Here is a 19,773-nt window from a genome sequence, read left to right as displayed (position 1 = left end):
GCCAGGAAAGTAAACCCAGTTACTTATCGTTTATACTTGCCTAAGTCTTTGAAGATAAATCCCACTTTTCATGTCTCGCTGTTAAAACCTGTTTTGTTTTCTCCTTTTCTTGCGACAGGTAAACCTCCCCCTCCTCGTATCATTGGTGGCAAGCCAGCTTACACAGTCCACAGAATACTGGATGCCTGTCAAGTACGTGGTTCCCGGCAGTATCTTGTGGACTGGGAAGGCTATGGCCCTGAGGAGCGCTCCTGGGTTCCTGCCAAGGACATCTTGGACCCCAAACTAATTCAAGAATTTCATGCTCGCAAGTCCAGTCGTCCTGGAGGGAACGTCAGGAGCTGTTCCTAGAGGGAGGGGTCCTGTCAGAGTTTTTGCTCTAATGTTATATTTTGGCCACTAGAGGCCCTCATTGTGTTTCATTTCAGTTTCCCGCAAACAATAACACGTGCCTCGTTCTGGGCTGTGTATTTAAGCTGATCACTTCCTTTTGTTTCTTTGCTTGGTTATTGATGTTCCTAGCCAGTTGCTGCCGTAAGTCTGCTCTATTTCTAAGTACTACACTTTGAAAGCCTTTTGGATTGTTTTTTCCCTGTGTTTATTTTTGCTGTTTTTTGGTGTCTTTTTCCTGAGTTCTTTGGAGATTATTTTTTCCTCCTTTTGGATCCTTTTTGGACTAAAGATTTTTCGTCAGTAAGAAATTGCTTTTTGTACCCTTTTTTGACTATTGAGTTCAACTCCCTTCTGTGGCTCAGTGGTGGAAATTAAGACTCTTGCGCCAGACACCCAAGTTCATTGAGTAAGTCATTGTGTGTTTTTTTTATGCGGCCTCCGAGTGAATAATACACACTTGACCGTCCGAGAAACCGGGATGCCTGTTTTGTTTCTTTTTGTACTGGTTCCGCCTAGCGGCTGGAGTTTGTTTTGTGGAATAACACTGCTTTGGGACAGTTGTGGATGAATCTGTTCGTTCTTTGTGCTTATGAATCCTGTTGGCTGGAGTTTGTTTTGTGGAGTATTTTTGCAGGACACTGGAATGATTACGTCATCTGCTGCACTCATAAACAGCTGGCTCACTGAACACTTGTTTGTCTGTCCCAGGAAACTGAACGGATTTATATCAGCTGGAATTTGTTTTGTGGAGGAACACACCTTCGAGACAGTTCTGTGAATTAATCTACATGTCTTTTGTGTTTATTCTGCCTATTGGCTGGAGTTTGTTTTACAAAGTATTTTCTGTTATAAAATTTTGCCTCACAAAATTTGTGCAGAAGCACCGGACTTGAGCAATCCGATGGCAAAGTTGTCGCGGGGGCTCTCGTAGGCATACATGGACCTTTTGAGTTTAGAGGGATTGATGCCTGTTGGCGCTGTTGTGTGTGGGATTAATGTGCACGTTTTTCTTTTTTCTGTTTGTTTGGTTCGGTAGGGAGTTTGGGGTTTGATTGTTGCACTAATCTTGGAATGTGGTCTGTATAATCTTGTTTTTGACACAATTAATTTTTTCTATTATATCAAAATGTCAAATGTTATTATGAGTGGGTTATCTTTCTCCATGTGGAATGTGAATAGGTTGGGGCACCCTATAAAAAGAAGGAAGGTTATTTCTTTTCTTAAGCGTAAGAAATGTGATATAGTGTTTCTTCAAGAAACACATATTTCCTCGCAGGAAGCTGAAAAATTTGGGAAGATATGGTGTGGGCATGTTTTCTTTAGCGCTGGCTCAAGTAAGAGCAGGGGAGTCATTACATTGATAAGTAAACATCTACAATTCAAATCTCTCAAACAGATTAAAGCTAAATTAGGGAGAATCATTATTGTTTTAGCAGAAATTCAGGGGCAAAAGTTGGTTTTGGCTAATATTTACGTGCCTAACGTTGATGATCAGGGCTTTTTTATTGATCTGGAAGGGAGGTTGCAAGCCACTGGCACCCCTCATGATATAATATTTGAAGGAGACTTTAATCTTTTGATGGACTCAGTCCTTGATCATAGTGAAGCAAAAGTGTGTAAGCCCCCTAGAGCAACACTGACGCTTCACAGGATGTGTAAAAATCTTGGTCTTGCAGATATTGCCACATACGGAGAAAAATAAATCATATAGTTGGTGCTTTAATGTATCCCTTTTGCAAAATCCTGATTTCCAACAAATGTTATAGACTGAAATCAAAGTTTATATGGAGACCAACTGGTCCTTAGTATCCTCTGTGGGGGTGGCTTGGGAGGCACTTAAGGCGGTTCTTAGGGGTCGGATTATACAGTATGCCTCATTTACCCCAAAATACAAAGCCTGAGAACTTGTGGAGTTGGAAGGGAATATTAAAAGTGCAGAGGCAGAGCTGAAGCACAGAATGTTGTCTGATGGCCTCAGAGAATTGACCCAATTTTATTTTGTTTTTTCAGGGCAAGACAGTCATACTTTGAGTTGGGGGAAAAAGCAGGGAAGCTTTTGGCTAGATATATAAAGCAGAGAGAGTTTTTTCTACCATTCCCTCAGTGAAATCTGCTGGTGGTGAAATTGTTACCTCGGCTATTGATATTAATAATGCCTTTAAAGAGTTCTATCTTGATATTTATAGTTCCAAGTCTTCGTCTACTAATGAAGATATTCGAAAATTTGTGGAACCATTAGAACTCCCTAAACTGACGACTGAGCAAAAAAAATCTCTTGATCCTGAGATAACCTTGGAGGAGCTTGACGAGGTAATTAAGGCTTTACTTACAGGCAAGTCTCCAGGGCCAGATGGTTTGGCTGCTGAATTTTTTAGATCTTATGCTACAGAATTGGCTCCACTTTTGTTAGAAGTTTTTTCGGAATCATTAAAGAATGGAAAGCTTCCTCCAACCATGACACAAGCCCGGATCAGTCTGATTCTAAAAACGGACAAAGATCCAAGTGAGTGTAAAAGTTACCATCCAATTTCCCTGATCCAGCTAGATGTAAACATTTTGTAAAACATTTTGGCTAACCGATTAAGTAAAGTTATGACATCTCTTATACATATAGATCAGGTGGGGTTATTTGGGGCCGTAGTTCTTCTGATAACATTAGGCGTTTCATCAATATCATGTGGTCAGTAGCGAATGATCAGTCTCTGGTCACTGTATCTCACTTGACGCCGAAAAGGTGTTTGATATGGTAGAATGGGATTATCTTTTTACGATTTTGGAAATGTACGGGTTCGGGAATACATTCATTGGTTGGATTAAATTACTTTATAAACACCCTGTAGCAGCAGTACAAGCAAATTAATTAATTTCAGATTATTTTACTCTGAATAGGGGCAATCGGCAGGGTTGCCCTCTTTCCCCATTATTGTTCTGTCTTGCCCTGGAACCATTAGCTGCCACGATAAGAAAGGAGGATGATTTTCCAGGGGTGATGGCGGGAGGTGTGGCGCATAAGCTTCTGCTTTATGCAGATGATATTTTATTATTTGTCTCTGACTCTACTAGATCTGTGCCTTGCCTCCACAGAATTATTAATTCCTTTTCCAAGTTCTCAGGATACAAGGTCAATTGGTCTAAATCCGAAGCTTTGGCCCTGACAGCGTACTGTCCAGTAACGGCCTTCCAGCCGGGCGCCTTCAAGTTACTTTTGACCCTTTAATTGAAAGATTTTCGAGCGATGTGGACAGGTTGGCTTCATTACATTTATCGATGATTGGGAAGATTAATGTTACTAAAATGAACTGTATTCCAAAATTCAACTACCTGCTACAGTCACTCCCTATAGATGTTATTTCAGGCTATTTGATAGCATAGCGAGGTCCTTCATTTGGAATGGTAAACATCCCAGACTACATTTCAACAAATTACATAGGCCGATTGACAAAGTTGGGCTAGGCCTACCCAAGATTTTGTTTTATTATTATGCGTTCGGTCTCAGGCATTTGGCTCATTGGTCGGTTCCACCTGAAAGAGCCCCTCCCTGGTTTTCTATTGAACAGGAAGTCCTTGCCCCTATTTCACTGTTGCAAAGCCTTTCTATCAAAGTAACCGAAGAAGTTAAGTCACACCCCATTATTTCACATTTGCACATGATTTGGACAAGAGTGGCCAGAGTATTTAATTTGGACATTTATTTAAATGTTGCCTCAAGCATATGGCTATAGATTATATAGTCTTGGTTTTAAAGACCAAGAGGATTGGGTAATTTGGACTTGTTTGTGGGAAAGTGGAGCAGATATCTGGCATTTTTGGAGGACTCTCAGGGAGGGACAGTGGAGAGAGAGGTGTAGATGTTATGTGTGTGATTATTATATTTTATTTAATTATTTTATTTTATTTTTTTTATATTTGTTTTTGTGTGTCTATAATCATGTGGGACCACAGGGGTGTTCTTGTGGGTGGGGTTGGGGATTGGGAGGGGGGGTAGTATTAGAGGGGGTTAAGTATTGATTCTGTTTGTAAATGTTCTTGCTTTTATTTGTTAATATATGAATCAATAAAAAATGTTAATCTGAAAACAATTTTTTTAGTGTGACACAAATAAAATAGCTTTTCAGCACACAATCCTTGACCCACACACAAAGCTCCGTGTGTCTCTCTCACTGTTGGCTTTTCAGCCCAACGTGGAATGCACACGTCAACTTGGCTGCGTGCGTCTCTCTCTCTCTCTCCATGTGTCTCTCCTCCACTGTAGCTCTGGCTGCAGCTTTATCAATTGCCCGCTAACACTGTAATCGCCAGCAGCTGCGAGAGATAATTCGCCTCAGGTGTCCATCCCGGCCTCGCTCAGTACCGTCCTTGCTCGGCCACGCCCTGCTCACCACATGCCCCCATCGCCCGACTCAGGCCGGGAGCCATTTGGCTTATTCCTTACTCTCCCCCATTTCCGAAGAGGAAATGTTGCCCTTTCGGCTGACCTGGTGCTGGATGGTTTTCCCTGCCTCTGTGGAACAGGGACTAGGGGAAGGAGAGGGGAGGGAGGAGAGAGAGAGTGAGAAAGAGAGAGAAGAAAAAAATCTCGCTGGCCCCTGAACACGCCATCAAACGGTCCTCAGCCAGCTGCACTGCCTCCGTCCGTGACACCGGGCAATGGCACTGGACCCACTCAGCCGTCCCTTTCTGTTGCCAGCTGACGAATTGCTCTAGCACCGCCAGATTGAGCAGCAACTCGGCGTTGCGATCTTCAGCTAGTGGCAAGGACTCCAGGACAGCGTCTTCCACCTCCAAATCCTGGGTTTCGGCAACAATGTGACAAATCATGAACTCTCTTAAAGATGGAGGAGGAGGGAGCCGGGTGAACATCCAAAACATAAGAATTTTATTAAAAACACTTTTCAGTGTGACACAAAATAAAATTGCTTTTCAGCACACAATCTTTGACCCACATACAGCTCCGTGTGTCTCTCTCACTGTTGGCTTTTTAGCCCAATGCGGAATGCACAGGTCAACTCGGCTGCATGCGTCTCTCTCTCTCCGTGTGTATCTCCTCCACTGCTGCTCTGGCTGTGTCTTTATCTCTCACCCGCTAACACCATAATCGCCAACAGCTGCGATAGATAATTCACCTCAGGTGTCCATCCCGGCCACACTCCATACCGTCCTCACTCGGCCATGCCCTGCTCGCCACAGGGGCCTAAATCCTGACTGAAATTGTTCATATATACAATTTCTCTGTAGAAATTAACATAGTTGGGGGACACTACCTTTTCTAGTATTTTCAACATAAATGGGTGATTTGAAATCGTCTATAACTAGCCAATTCTCCAGGATCAAGCTGTGGCTTCTTAATAAGTGGTTTGATAACTGCCATTTTAAAGTTTCTCAGGACATGTCCTAAGGATAGCGAGGAGTTAATAATATTAACAAGAGGTTCTGAGATTACAGGGAATATCTCTTTTAAGAGCTTAGTTAGTATTGGATCTAACATACATGTTATGGCTTTTGATGTTTCAATACGTTTTGTAAGCTCTTCATGAACTCTGACAGCGAAGGATTGAAGTTGCTTGTGAGGAAAATTACGAGACACTGTTTTCTGAGGTACTGTGAAAGACGACTGTATAATTCCAATTTTATTTCTGGTGATTTCAATTTTATCAGTAAAGAAATTAATGAAGTCGATACTATTGTGCTGCGATGGAATATCTGGTTCAGTCGAGGCTTTATTCCTAACCAATTTAGCCACAGTACTGAATAAACACCTAGGATTACTATGGTTATTTTCTATGAGTTTGCTAAAATATGCTGACCTGGCAGCTTTTAGTGCCTGTCTGTAGCTACAGACTCTATCCTTCCATGCACCACGAAATACCTCTAATTTTGTATTCTTCCACTTGCGCTCCATTTTCTGAGCTGCTCTCTTGAGAGCATGAGTGTGATCAGTGTACCATGGTGCCAGGCTTTTTTCTTTAATCGAAGTGGAGTGACACTATCAAGAGTGCTAGAGAAGACTGTATTTATATTTTCTCTCTTATTACTTCAAGTTCTTCTAGACTTTTTGACTTACTGAGTACATGAGATAAATCTGGAAGATAAGTAGTTAAGCTACCTTTAGTGGTTGAATGAATAGTTCACCTGAACGATAGCGTGGTGTAGATTGAGTAATGTTAGCTGATCACAGCATACAAGAGACAAGGTAATGATCTGAGATGTCATCGCTCTGCGGCAGAATTTTTATAGTATCAACATCAAATCCATATGACAGAATTAAATCTAGTGTATGATTATGGTGATGAGTTAGTCCTGTCACATTTTGTCTGTCTCCAAGAGAGTTGAGAATATCGATAAATGCTAATCCCAATGTGTCATTTTCATTATTTATGTGAATGTTGAAGTCACCAACAATTAAAGCTCTATCCACAGTAACTACTAGATCTGATATAAAATTTGCAAATTCACCAAGGAAATCAGAATATGGCCCGGGTGATCTACACCGATCAGCCACAACCTTAAAACCACCTGCCTAATATTGTGTAGGTCCCCCTCGTGCCACCAAAACAGCGCCAACCCGCAACTCAGAATAGCATTCTGAGATGTTACTCTTCACACCACAATTGTACAAAACGGTTATCTGAGTTGATGTAGACTTTGTCCGTTCGAACCAGTCTGGTCATTCTCTGTTGACCTCTCTCATCAACAAGGCATTTCCATCCGCAGAACTGCCGCTCACTGGAATGTTTTTGTTTTTGGCACAATTCTGAGTAAATTATAGAAACTGTTGTGCATGAAAATCTGAAGAGATCAGCAGTTACTGAAATACTCAAACCAGCCCGTCTGTTACCATAATTATTTACTGGATTATTTTTGAATGTCGGGTGTTCCCTTTCAAGTCGGTCACTTCGACGCTGTATCAGTAGCTGACGCTATGAGAGCTTCTCTTAGGAGTACCGTTCTCTGCAACCCTATTCAACCATGGCAATTACATATTGGCAGGTGGCGCTTGTTTCTCCACCCTTATGCAAGCGTATCATGTGAAAATAGATAATTTCAAGGACTATTCGGCAGTTAGACTCTGGTTTTCAGGACAGCCTGTGGAATAGTACCCTCATACTTCAATTCACTCCTCCAGCCAGCTCACTCTCTATGGTGAATAAACAAGCAGCACCTGGTGGTCCCGTTGCATAGAGGCACAAAGTCTATTTCATGATCATTCACTTTCTCTGTTCCTCTGTGGTGGAATGATCTTCCAACCTCCACACGATCTGCTGCTTTAACAAAACAAAAAACAAAAATCTTGTATGCCATTTTCTTCTGCACTAGCTTATATACTACTCCAGCCAAATTGAGAACTTGGTAGTGCGGTACTGCAGATATGTCTTTTAACTTTTGCACGACAAATTGCTTGCTATGCTCCTCATTTGTAAGTCGCTATGTTCTTTGAGAAAAGTTGTTGACTGAGTTTTATTTAAAGGATCCGGTAATGACATCTCATTGTTTATTAAATTTATTTTCAAATATCTTATTTGTCCTGTTTTAGCTAGACTCTAAAAGTACACGTTAGTCATTGTTCTTTGACAGTCCTGGGTTAAAAATGGAGCTACCAGAAATGCTTCAGGACCAGACATGTGTAGTAGTGTTCTAATTCCTTTGTTATTGTTTACATCCTTGCAATGGTCTATAAGCTACCTCATCAGAAATCTCCTCTTCAAGGTCGCAAGATCATCGCCAAATCAGCACTAATCATCGCTGGATCTGCTCCCTTTCAGTGAGTGCACATCCTTTCTTTGCCTGTTCAGTGCACTGGTGGCGATTTGCAGCTAGCTCCAATGCGCTGCTATCATTTACGTTCAGCGAAGATGATGATGTCAGGGACATTTTTTCGCTTGGCTTTTATTAGTGAGACATGTACTGTACATGCTCAAGTGAGGCGCTTACCGCAATTTCCCCATGCAGGCAGAAAAACGGAACAAGGCTTCTCTGAGACTGTCTCTTGCACCATTGCCTTTTATTGCTTGTTATTAGCTCTACACCACGAATTGCAACTCTGGCCACAAAGTCCTCTGCCCAGGAAATTGGCAGGTCTATGGTGGCCCGGTGTCTGTGGAGTGACACCCACTGGCTAAAGTCAGGAATTTGCTTTTCGCTTTCTCTGCAGTTTGAGCCTGGAACAAGAGCATGACAACTCATCTGTAACACAGGATGGTTTGTCTTGTTAGCGACTAAAGACGTATGCAGTACAAAAGGGCCAGGACAGAAAAAACACCTCAGTATCCTCAGTGCAGCCCTCTTTCTTTCCCCAGCATTGTGAGCCAGGAATGGGTTGGCAGCATGATGCAGATCTCTTTAAGTTATTGTTTTGTGTTTTTAGCAATGTGTCAGAACACTACTAAGTCGCTACTTGGGGATTTAAGGTGTACACAGTGCTTTCTTCAGGCCTTAGGAAGGCCAGGTAAAGCAGCCCTCTCGATTCCCCACTGCCGACGAGCCGGAAACGAGAATATGGTCACAGTGTGTTCACTGTTTCTTTTGCTGTTGGTTCAGTGCCATGATTGTCACATTCCAATAATGTTTTCAAACCCCCTTGCGGTTGAACGAGGCAAAAAACTACACCCAAAAATTAGCGAAATTCCAGCTTTAATTGATAAACATGGTTGTGCTGAACTACCGCATAGGAGATCTTCAGCTGGGTACTGAACACAGTCGTACACGGCTATGTGCTTCAGCTCGCAAGGTATCCGCTTTGCTTTAATGGCGTCCTCTCCTCCACCATCATGGTGCGGGACATGCTGCATGTCTAAAGAATTGCTAGCAATAGGCCCTTTCCCACTGGCAGTACTAAAGCCCGTTTTAGGTACTTTCCCCTGGGACTATTACTTTTCTTCGCTTTCGCACCTTAGGAACTAGAGTTCCTCTGAGCCGTTTTTGGGGGATTTTTAGCTCCTACTCTGGAGTAGGTACTTTGGGGGCGTATAGAGACACTTGAAGACTGTGGGAGGGGCTTCAGTCTGTGATTGTTCAAAATCCTATGACCCACAAAAGCATTGAGAAAGGAGAGGAGTCCACAACCGCCATTGTAAAGAACTAGCTGCTAGTCTGCTACTCAGAGGGTTTTACAATTCCCTTAACAGAAATAAAATAAACCAAAGAGGATCACCCATTTCACATATGTGTGTGTGTGTGTGTGTGTGTGTGTGTGTGTGTAACTTCATCGGGAGACACACTTTGAGTTTTCATCGCATCTGTACTGTTTGTTATGTGTGACTATACAGAAAATAAAGTGATTTCTGGATTACTACATTGAATTTTTCCTGGGGTGATGGATATAAATAATCAGATGTTTATCGAGAGTGAGTAATGAACTGTATTAAACACTAAACAGTCATGAAATCTAGTTTGTATGAGGGAAGTATTGCATGCCTGTTACTGTGTGGTTAACTTGCATCAAGATGTATTTTTTAAGTCAATGAGTGAGTATTTCAGTACAGTAATTTGTGTTGAGTCATAAAAGCCTTTGTTGTATAAGATTGTGTTGATAAATAATATAGTGCTTTTAACATGTCGTCCACTAAATTCAGCGTGTACTGCGTGGTAGTCTGACCGCTCGTCTCATCTCTTACTGCTGCTGAAGCATGCACAGTGTAACCTGCTTCCGAAAACGGGAAAATGCTGCCTTCGGGGGCTGAGGTAGGATGAAATAAGGTGCTTTTAAAACTGTTCAGAGACCAGTTTCCTCTAGAGCTCCATTCATCCAAAAACGCTGTCGTTTAAACAATTAAAGGTGGCATAAGCGATTCCTGAGAAAAACTGTTGATATTTGAACTCAACAGCCAGACACACCCCTCCATTCAGTGCTTCTTCAGAAGCTCTGCCTCACTGCCCCATTTCCCCCATCTCCCCTCCCCCCCAATCGGTCTGATCCACTTTGTTTATTTTCCCATTTACAGAGCCAGGGCTGTGTACAAACACCAGATTTTTTTTCAGCGCACACACAGAACGGACAGCAAGTGGACCGTGTAGAGATATCCATGGAATTTGACAAGAAGTGTATTGGATTAAAATGACTTACTCCACCACTGATTAGGCAGCTGCCTACGTTTTCAGATGCAGCCAAAGCTCATGTAAAACAGCCCTAACAAAAGTGTAACTCCGACCCCGGCATTCTTCATCACTGTTGTTGATTTCGTCGTTGTTTATAATGAATCACACGTTCCAACCTTCTCAAAAGAAAAATGGTCGATACTAGATTATACCACTACGGTGGTAACTTTTGGCAATGCAAATGCAACAGGGGAAAGTCTCCTCGGGTGTTCCGTTCTTCGTAAAAGTTCTCATCCAGAAAGTTACTAAAGGAAAATTACAGGACTGTAGGTGGGAAAGGGCCTAATGACTGAAAATACAGGATCACAACAGTTTTAGGGGCAGGTTCACTAAACAGTTGCTCCACTTTTGCGTGTGGTATTTCAGTACTAACACCTGCAACTTATTCACTAACCACCCGCAATCACATTTAGCAGGCGCAATCAGCACTGAATCTGTGCTGCGTCTTCAGTTTTTAAATATAGTCATTGTCATTCCTTTCTGTGCAAACACGCCTCCTTCCTATGTAAATTAGGCTCATTAAAGATTGCGCTTCATTCACAAAACTTCGTGCAATTTACCGCCAAATAAAATTATTTTTTATTTTTTTTAAAGAGATGTTTGTGAACATTTTCAACCGTTCATTTTAGCAGTAATTAATCAAATAATCATCAAATGATGTTGAAAAGCAAAATAACCATGCATATATCCAGATGCGCATTGTCATCAAGCACATGTTCTGCATGTTTAAGAGATGATCCAGATGTCTGGATCAAAGTGATGCTGTTCAGCACCGGCAGGGTGGGTCAAATACGGTGGTCTCCAGCATCCTAGGCTCAGAATCGGACCGTAAGATCAAAATTGCTCGTGCGAATTGCGTTCAGCAGAGTTTTTTTGGGTGTGTTTGCACCGTTGCTTGATCTGCATAATTCCTTTAGTGAATTCGGCGCTAAACGAGCGAAGTTTGCATATGCAAAATTTTTTTTGCTTTTAATGGCCGCAATTCATTCTTTTTTCTGATTAACAATTTTTTATTGATTTACATATTGAACACAGAAAAACAAAACATATATATACAGAATCAACAATTAACCTCCACTATCCCCCCTTCCAATCCCCAAACCCACCCTGGCCCCCAACAACATCCTAGTGGTCCTACATGATTATAGACACACACAAAAAAATAAAATAAAAAATAATAACAATCACACATCCAGCAAGGTCAGATATCCGCCACATTTCTCCATAAACAGATATTCAACAATTTCTCTAGTCTTTTAAATGACCCTTCTTCAAAGGCTGCCACCCTTCTCCGAGCACCACTCCTGAAATGAGGGCGCTCCAGCCGACCTCCAACCCCTTAAAAGAATCTGTCTGGCGATCATGATGCTGGATAGGACCCAACTCTTTGTGTGTCTATTCTCAACATCGATGACCACCCCATCACCCAGAATACAGAGTCTGGGGCAAGCAATTCATTCTTAATGAATCTGCTCCTTTATGTTTTTCCTTCTCTTGAGTTTATGTTTTAACACCATAATCTCATGCCTCTCTGCCCCACAGGTTGAAAACCCTTGTGTTGAAGGACAATGGTGTTATTGAAAAGGAAATTCAGTTGATTCAAGTCAGCCAACCTTTTCATTGTGAAATTGTTTGTCAGGTCAAGTGTAATTGTTAACCTGTCAACTGTTATGACTTGCAGCTGGAGATTAAAAATCATGTGTTCTTTGCCCACATAAACTGGGACGACCTCTACCACAAGCGAATTACTCCTCCATATAACCCCAATGTGGTACGTTCTTACAAACCCTGTCTGTTCTAGACCAAATGTGCCAGCCCTTTGGTCTATATTGTTTTCAAACTGTGACAGAGGTTATTAATATGACTTACTTCTGAACTAACATCTAACATTACTTTGTTATTTATGGATTCAGTTAAACAGTTCCATCTGGCACTGTTGCTAGTGGCGAGTTGTGTAATTAGACTTGTGGCTTGTTTCTTCAGAGAGGCCCCGCAGACCTTCAGCACATTGACCCAGAGTTCACCAGAGAGATGGTTCCCAACTCTGTGGGCCGTACGCCTGAACCCACCCCCAGCCTGGCCACCAGCAGCTCCAATGCCTTCACCGGCTTCTCCTATATCTCTGGAGAAGATAGCTTTCTTTGAGGCACATTCTCTCACATCAGGAGATCTTCAAGCATCAAGCACATGTCATTTCTGGACATTGGAAAAACATTGGAATGTTTTTGAGTATATTATCCTTTATTTACCATACCTATATACCATGTTAATGAGGGTAAAAAAAACAAAACAATGCAAAGTAGGAATTGTTACTGTTGGATGATGACTTGTTGATTTTGTGCTCATTGTGCATGACTAACAAAATGAAGTTTCATCAGTATGCACAATTTTCACTGTGCAACATTGAAGGACACTGCAGCAAGTTGCAAAATCTGTAAAATTCTTGATTTCTCATATTGCTTGTCTCATAGGGATCAAAGTATGGATCTGTGTTTCTTATCTAAGGTTTAATATGCTTTATATCCAATTTCCGAAACAAGCATGGATGTGATGTTTTTGGAAAAAATCCGAAACATTGTTTTATATTTTGTAATAAGATGCAATTGTATATTATGAATAATTCATAAATGTGAACATCATTTACATTTACATTTATTCATTTGCCAGATGCTTTTATCCAAAATGACTTACAAAAGAGGAAAACATAAGCGAATCATCTTAAGGAGACAGTGGTATGAAAAGTGCCATATTACAAAGTTTCACTAGCATCAGAATAGTATTCAAAACAGATTAATGTGCAACAAGAATTTGTTTTTTTTTAATGACTGGTTAAGTGCTCATGGAAAAGATGTGTTTTTAGTCATTTTTTGAAGACAGAGAGTGAGTCAGCTTCATGGATGGAGTTGGGAAGGTCATGCCACCAACGTGGTACGATGAAGCTGAAAGTCCGGGAAAGTGTTTCGGTGCCTCTTTGCGTTGATACAACAAGGCGACGTTTCTTAGCTGACCACAGGCTTCTAGTGGGCGCGTAGCTCTGCATAAATGATTTTAGGTATGCTGGAGCAGACCCAGTGACTGTTCTGTATGCCAGCATCAGAGCCTTGAATTTTTATACGTGCATCCACCGGCAGCCAGTGGAGAGAGATGAGGAGTGGTGTAACATGCTTTCTCTTTGGTTCATTAAAGACCAGACGTGCTGCTGCATTCTGAATCATTTGCAGGGGTCTAATTGCACATGCAGTGAGGCCTGCAATGAGAGCATTACAGTAGTCCAGTCTAGTTATGACAAGTGACTGGACAAGCAGTTGTGTGGCATGTTCAGAGAGGAAGGGTCTTATCTTCCTGATATTGTAGAGTGTAAATCTACATGATCTTGTGGTCTTTGAGATGTGGTCTGTGAAATGTAGTTTGTTGTCGATGGTTACCCCTAGATTTCTGACAGTTTTGGAAGGCGTTACTGTAGTTGCACCCAGCTGCACGGTGATGTTGTGTTCAGCAGCAGGGCTGGCTGGAAAGACATCATAAATCCGCTTCATTAAATATATGTATTATTTGTAACATGGTGGGTTGGATACGGACAAACATGGAGAATTTGATCCCAAGTGCAGAGTCAGTCTAATTAGAGACAAAACAAAATCTTTAATGTCAACCTTTAATTCCACAAAAAACTCGGAGACTCGAAGCATATAACAAAGCTTGAAAAAAACCTGAAGTTCTAAAACTAAAGTAAACAAAAGGACACTTAGCTGACGCAGATTTTGCTCAAAAATCCAGAATACATGTAATACAATTACCAAGACAGACTAAGCATTGAACAACGGAAAGAGTAGTGCAGAAGGACAGAAACAAACAAAAGCAATTAAACACAGCTGTGAGCACTAACTGACAAAACAGACTGGAACTTATGGCCATAAAAGGAAAAAGAAGGTGAATGTGACAAACATTTTGAAAATTACATTACAGGTATCTTGATTTCATGGTGAAATGTCCACTGTGTGGTGCTAAAAGGGAGTTAGACTTTCTCCCAAACAGATGGTTTTTTTTATTTAATTTTTTTTATTGCATTTATACACATACTGAAAGAACCAGACAAAGCTATTGCACTGAGGGAAGAAACAAACAACCAAAAAAAGAAAAGGAGGATAAGGAAATACAAAATGGTAAATACAAATAAAGAACAGAAATATATAGATAGCAGATGTATAGAAATAATTTCAAAGAAAAGAGGATAAGAAAATAATAGAATATAGCATACATATGAAGATAAAAAAAATTATGTATGTAAATTAGAGTTGTGGCTATTGTAATATTCTTAAAGCAGCTGTGTTTCTTTATTGATTTACTTAAAAAGTATAAGTATTAAATCAAATGTCTTTACATTTGCTTTTTTTTAATTTGAAGCCATTGCTGGTCATAATGGTTGGGGTGAATTCATTTTTATAACAAAAGATAGTTGGTTGGCTAAGTAATAGTAAACATTTTGGGCATCTAGTCTTCCTTAAATTGTGGGTTTTTGCAGAGTTGCCCATTTTATTTTGGGTTTTTAGTTTTTCCAATAAAATGTACTGATTAGTCTATCTAATATTTTTAACCAACTGCTTGGTGGTTGTATAGGTGTCATTTTAAAGAGGTAGTTAACTTTGGGTAGTATTCTCATTTTTAATGCTGCAATACAGACAATAATTGATAATGGTAATATTGTCCAGCAAGCTCATTTGTCTTCTATTGATTTTGAGAGTGGTGTGAAGTTGAGGTTAAATAGTTCTGATACACTGTAAAAACTGTTTTACTGACATTTACCGTAAATAATTGCAGATTTTTTTCTGTCTTATTCATAATAAGAGAACATACCTGTAAAACACAGAAAAACCAAGTTTTTCAATAAATCTATTGTAAAAGTACAGTCAAAGTCTGTAACTTTAAATTATAAGAATCCACCATTTTATAACACAACTGTAAAATATTTTGAGTGTTAATTTAGTAGATATCAGTGTAAAAACACAGTTACCAGTGTAAAAACGCTGACCAAAAATGTTTTTTTTTATTTATTTTTTTACATTTTTCCTGCTCTGTGCGCATTTATTTAAAAACAGAATTTTTGTTTTTTACGCATGTTTGCTGTACATTTTAAGTAATAAACACATTATAAAACCTAATGAAAATAAATTTTACAGAACTGTTCTATAAAATTACTTCAGGTACAGTGTAATAAAAAAATACGACAACTGCAACTTAACAGTAATTTTCCGTTTTCTAACATTAAATGCATGGTACATTTATTTAAGTTCCACATCAACAAAGACATTACATTTAACCAAAAACAGTAGCTTAACATCTGCATTTGACCAAAACTGGACTTATGGTCAAATATTCATGATTTAAAAGTATGCAATGATTGGTCGATCATTTTTTAGTCCTTCCTGTCTGTCAGTATAGATTTATATCTATATTTGCATACCGCCGCGCAACTTGTTCACGCAGACAATCACACGTCATCAGCGCGGGTTCCTTGATGCTGTGCAGAGCGAGCGCGAGAATGGAAGGCGAACCACCAGTAAAAGGAATCAAGAAAAGAAAGACCGCGTTAGAACTTCTACAACGAAAAAACGTCTGGATCAAGAGCGTACTAAAAGCAGAATTAACATTGGTGTTGCTTTTCCACGCTGGAGGCAACTTCGGGATTCAAAGGGTCTGAAAAATGCCATGGTTGCTGTTCTTCTTTTGGACAGTGAACATCACAACTCTGCTGCTACTATAGCTAACATCACAACAACAGCATATCTTGGCAAGCTAGAAAGTAAGCTGAATGTCCGTGGGCAAGTAATGTAACGTTCCCTGACACACAAATCATGGCTGGAATATTGTTGTGTGGCTCAGTCCGAGCCACTTTGTTTATTTCCCATTTACAGAGCCAGGGCTGTGTACAAATACCGGAGTATTTTTTTAGCTTACACACTGAACGGACAGTTAGCATACTGTGAGGAGATATTCACTGAATTTGACAAAAAGATGTGTATTGGATTAGAATCGCATACCCCACCTTCAAAGTCCCAATCTTTTAAATTTTTTCAGCACACTTTCCATCTTACTGTTATTGTTGAAAATGCACTAAACAACTGTGTGTAGGCCCCTTTTAAGGACTGTAACAACTGTTTCAGTATTAGATTCTGTGATTGGCCCTTGTGCTTTGTGTGTGTGGGGGGGGGGGGGGTTATATATGTAAAAATATTAAGAACACTTTACCCTGTTATTTCACCATTTTAATTCTACTTAATTATGTGTATATATATATATATATGTGTGTGTGTGTGTGTATATATATATATATATGTGTGTGTGTGTGTATATATATATATATTAGTATATACAGTTGTGCTCAAAAGTTTGCATACCCTTGGAGAATTGGTAATATATGTACCATTTTTAAAGAAAACATGAGTGAGCAGGCAAAACACATTTCTGTTATTTCTTATGGGATTCATATTCAACTGTAGGTTATAACAGAATGGCACAATCATAAAACAAAACATGGCAACAAAGAAAAAATGAAATTACCCTTGTTCAAAAGTCTGCATACCCTTAGTTCTTAATACAGTGTATTGCCCCCTTTAGCATCAATGACAGCGTTCAGTCGTTTGTAATAGTTGTCTATGAGGCCCCAAATTCTTGCAGGTAGTATAGCTGCCCATTCGTCTTGGCAAAATGCCTCCAGGTCATGCAAATGATATTAAGGACAGGTGACTGTGATGGCCACTCCAGAACCTTCACTTTTTTCTGCTGTAACCACTGGAGGGTCAACTTGGTCTTGTGCTTAGGGTCATTGTCATGCTGGAAGTCCAAGAGCGTCCCATGCGCAGCTTTCGTACAGAAGAATGCAAATTGTCTGTCAGTATTTTCTGATTACATGCTGCATTCATCTTGCCATCAATTTTCACAAGATTCCCCGTGCCTTTAGAGCTCACACACCCCCAAAACATCAGTAAGCCACCACCATGCTTCACAGTGGGGCTGGTATTCTTTTCACTATAGACCTTGTTGTCCATAAAGCTCTATTTTGGTCTCGTCACTCCAAATTACAGTGTGCCAGAAACTGTGAAACGTGTCAAGGTGTTGTTGGGCATATTGTAACCGGGCTTTTTTGTGGCATTGGTGCAGTAAAGGCTTTTTTCTGGCAACTCGACCATGCAGCTCATTTTTGTTCAAGTATCGACGTATTATGCTCCTTGAAACAACCACACCGTCTTTTTCCAGAGCAGCCTGTATTTCTCCTGAGGTTTCCTGTGGGTTTTTCTTTGTATCCCGAACAATTCTTCTGGCAGTTGTGGCTGAAATCTTTCTTGGTCTGCCTGACCTTGGCTTGGTATCAAGAGATCCTTGAATTTTCCACTTCTTAATAAGTGATTGAACAGTAATGACTGGCATTTTCAAGGCTTTGGATATCTTTTTATATCCTTTTCCATCTTTATAAAGTTCCGTTACCTTGTTACGCAGGTCTTTTGACAGTTCTTTTCTGCTCCCCATGGCTCAGTATCTAGCCTGCTCAGTGCATCCACGTGAGAGCTAACAAACTCATTGACTATTTATACACAGACACTAATTGCAATTTAAAAAGCCACAGGTGTGGGAAATTAAACTTTAATTGCCATTTAAACCTGTGTGTGTCACCTTGTGTGTCTGTAACAAGGTCAAACATTCAAGGGTATGTAAACTTTTGATCAGGGCCATTTGGGTGGTTTCTGTTATCATTAAGATTTAAAAAGGAGCCAAACAACTATGATCACTATCCTTAAATAATATTTGATCACTATCCTTAAATAAAAGACAGTTTTTTTTGTTTGTTTTTTTTTTGCATGATCAGTCATATTTTCAAAATCGATGCCAAAATTTCACAATTTCTGCCAGGGTATGCAAACCTTTGAGCACAACTGTATATGTGTGTATGTATATGTATAGTATGTATGTGACTACACTATTTTTTTCTGTTAGTCAGACAATGTCTCTCATCAAGAGCAGCTTAATGCTTCATTTGCAGCTAAGTGGGCAGAGGGAGTCGGGTTTGACACACAGTGCTCTTTTTATTGAATCAAGTTGTTTTGAGTCGTGAATTAAGAATCGATTTAAATCTGATTGTAACACCAAGAATCGGAATCAAACTGAATCGTGAGATTGCCCCAAATTCCCACCCCTACATGGCAGTACCACCATGTCCAAATAATATTTTCCCCATGCAATCCTAATCTGAATCTTTTAATGAATGTATACTGATACAGTCCATACTACAGATAAATTGAGAATTATATAGAATGTAATTAGTGCCTTTATTCACATTATTGTTTATATTTTAGATACATATTATAAATTTGTAAAACCTTAGAAGCATTATTGTAAATATCCACTGTAACCATTTCTTTGCTTCCATTTGGTGTTTATTTTGAATGGTAGGTTCAGTTGTCATAATTGTTGAATTTCAGCTGTCAAAATAAAAGATTGAAAGCATGTATTGTTGTTGCACTTTTATTGTTCTGGCCAATAGGTTCACATTGTTTTAAAAGAGCAATAGTGTATTGGTTGGTATGTTTTTATGTAAAATTAAAGTGCACCATTCTTTTATCTGCTGAAGTAAAATGTTCACTTAATTAAGCATATTGATTCCTGTATAAAACCTGTAATTTGAAGAACAAAAGAACCACAAAAATATGTATACTTAGAGGAATATATTGTAAAATTGGTAGACCTTAAGGTGGTTTTAACAAACTTAAAATGTTATTACATCCCAAGCACTGTAAATGAATTGGAAAGTGTTGCATATTTAATGGATTATTTGATTTCTATGAATTTCTGTGAATATATTGAATGATTACATAAAATAAAAGATTAGATCTGTGAACACACTAACCATAAACTTTTATATAGGTTTAATTACATGTAATTTTACATTATTTTTCTGTATTTAACCAATAGAATCCAGTGCTGTAACAATGAGATCTCATGGATAAACAGTACATCATAATAGTTTGTAGGCAGGTCAACCAATATTTAATGGTTATCCACTGTAAATTTATAGGTTAAGAACATTTACAGTGCATCTGGAAAGTATTCACAGCGCTTCACTTTTTCCACATTTTGTTATGTTACAGCCTTATTCCAAAATGGATTAAATTCATTATTTTCCTCAAAATTCTACAAACAATACCCCACAATGACAATGTGAAAGAAGTTTGTTTGAAATCTTTGCAAATTTATTAAAAATAAAAAACGAAAAAAATCACATGTACATAAGTATTCACA

General features: G+C 39.5%; 1 protein-coding gene across 4 annotated transcripts in view; it reads left to right on the top strand.

Moving 5' to 3' along the window:
* Positions 1-14,933, top strand: part of LOC127419799 (serine/threonine-protein kinase Sgk2-like) — a 30,333-nt gene extending 15,400 nt beyond the window's left edge. For 2 of the 4 annotated variants that reach the window (XM_051661539.1, XM_051661540.1), the window contains exons 12-13: positions 12,167-12,256; positions 12,469-14,933. In XM_051661539.1, the coding sequence (XP_051517499.1) occupies positions 12,167-12,256; positions 12,469-12,630 (252 nt within the window). In that variant the 3' untranslated portion in view covers positions 12,631-14,933. The remainder of the gene's footprint in view (positions 1-12,166; positions 12,257-12,468) is intronic. The other 2 variants (XM_051661541.1, XM_051661542.1) reach the window with 2 other exon arrangements.
* Positions 14,934-19,773: the final 4,840 nt, after the last annotated feature.

The sequence above is a fragment of the Myxocyprinus asiaticus genome, chromosome 29 (assembly GCF_019703515.2).
Source record: "Myxocyprinus asiaticus isolate MX2 ecotype Aquarium Trade chromosome 29, UBuf_Myxa_2, whole genome shotgun sequence".
Taxonomy (NCBI): Eukaryota; Metazoa; Chordata; class Actinopteri; order Cypriniformes; family Catostomidae; genus Myxocyprinus; species Myxocyprinus asiaticus.
The sequence above is the reverse complement of the archived record's forward strand: the minus strand, read 5'-3'. Positions and strand labels throughout refer to the sequence as shown.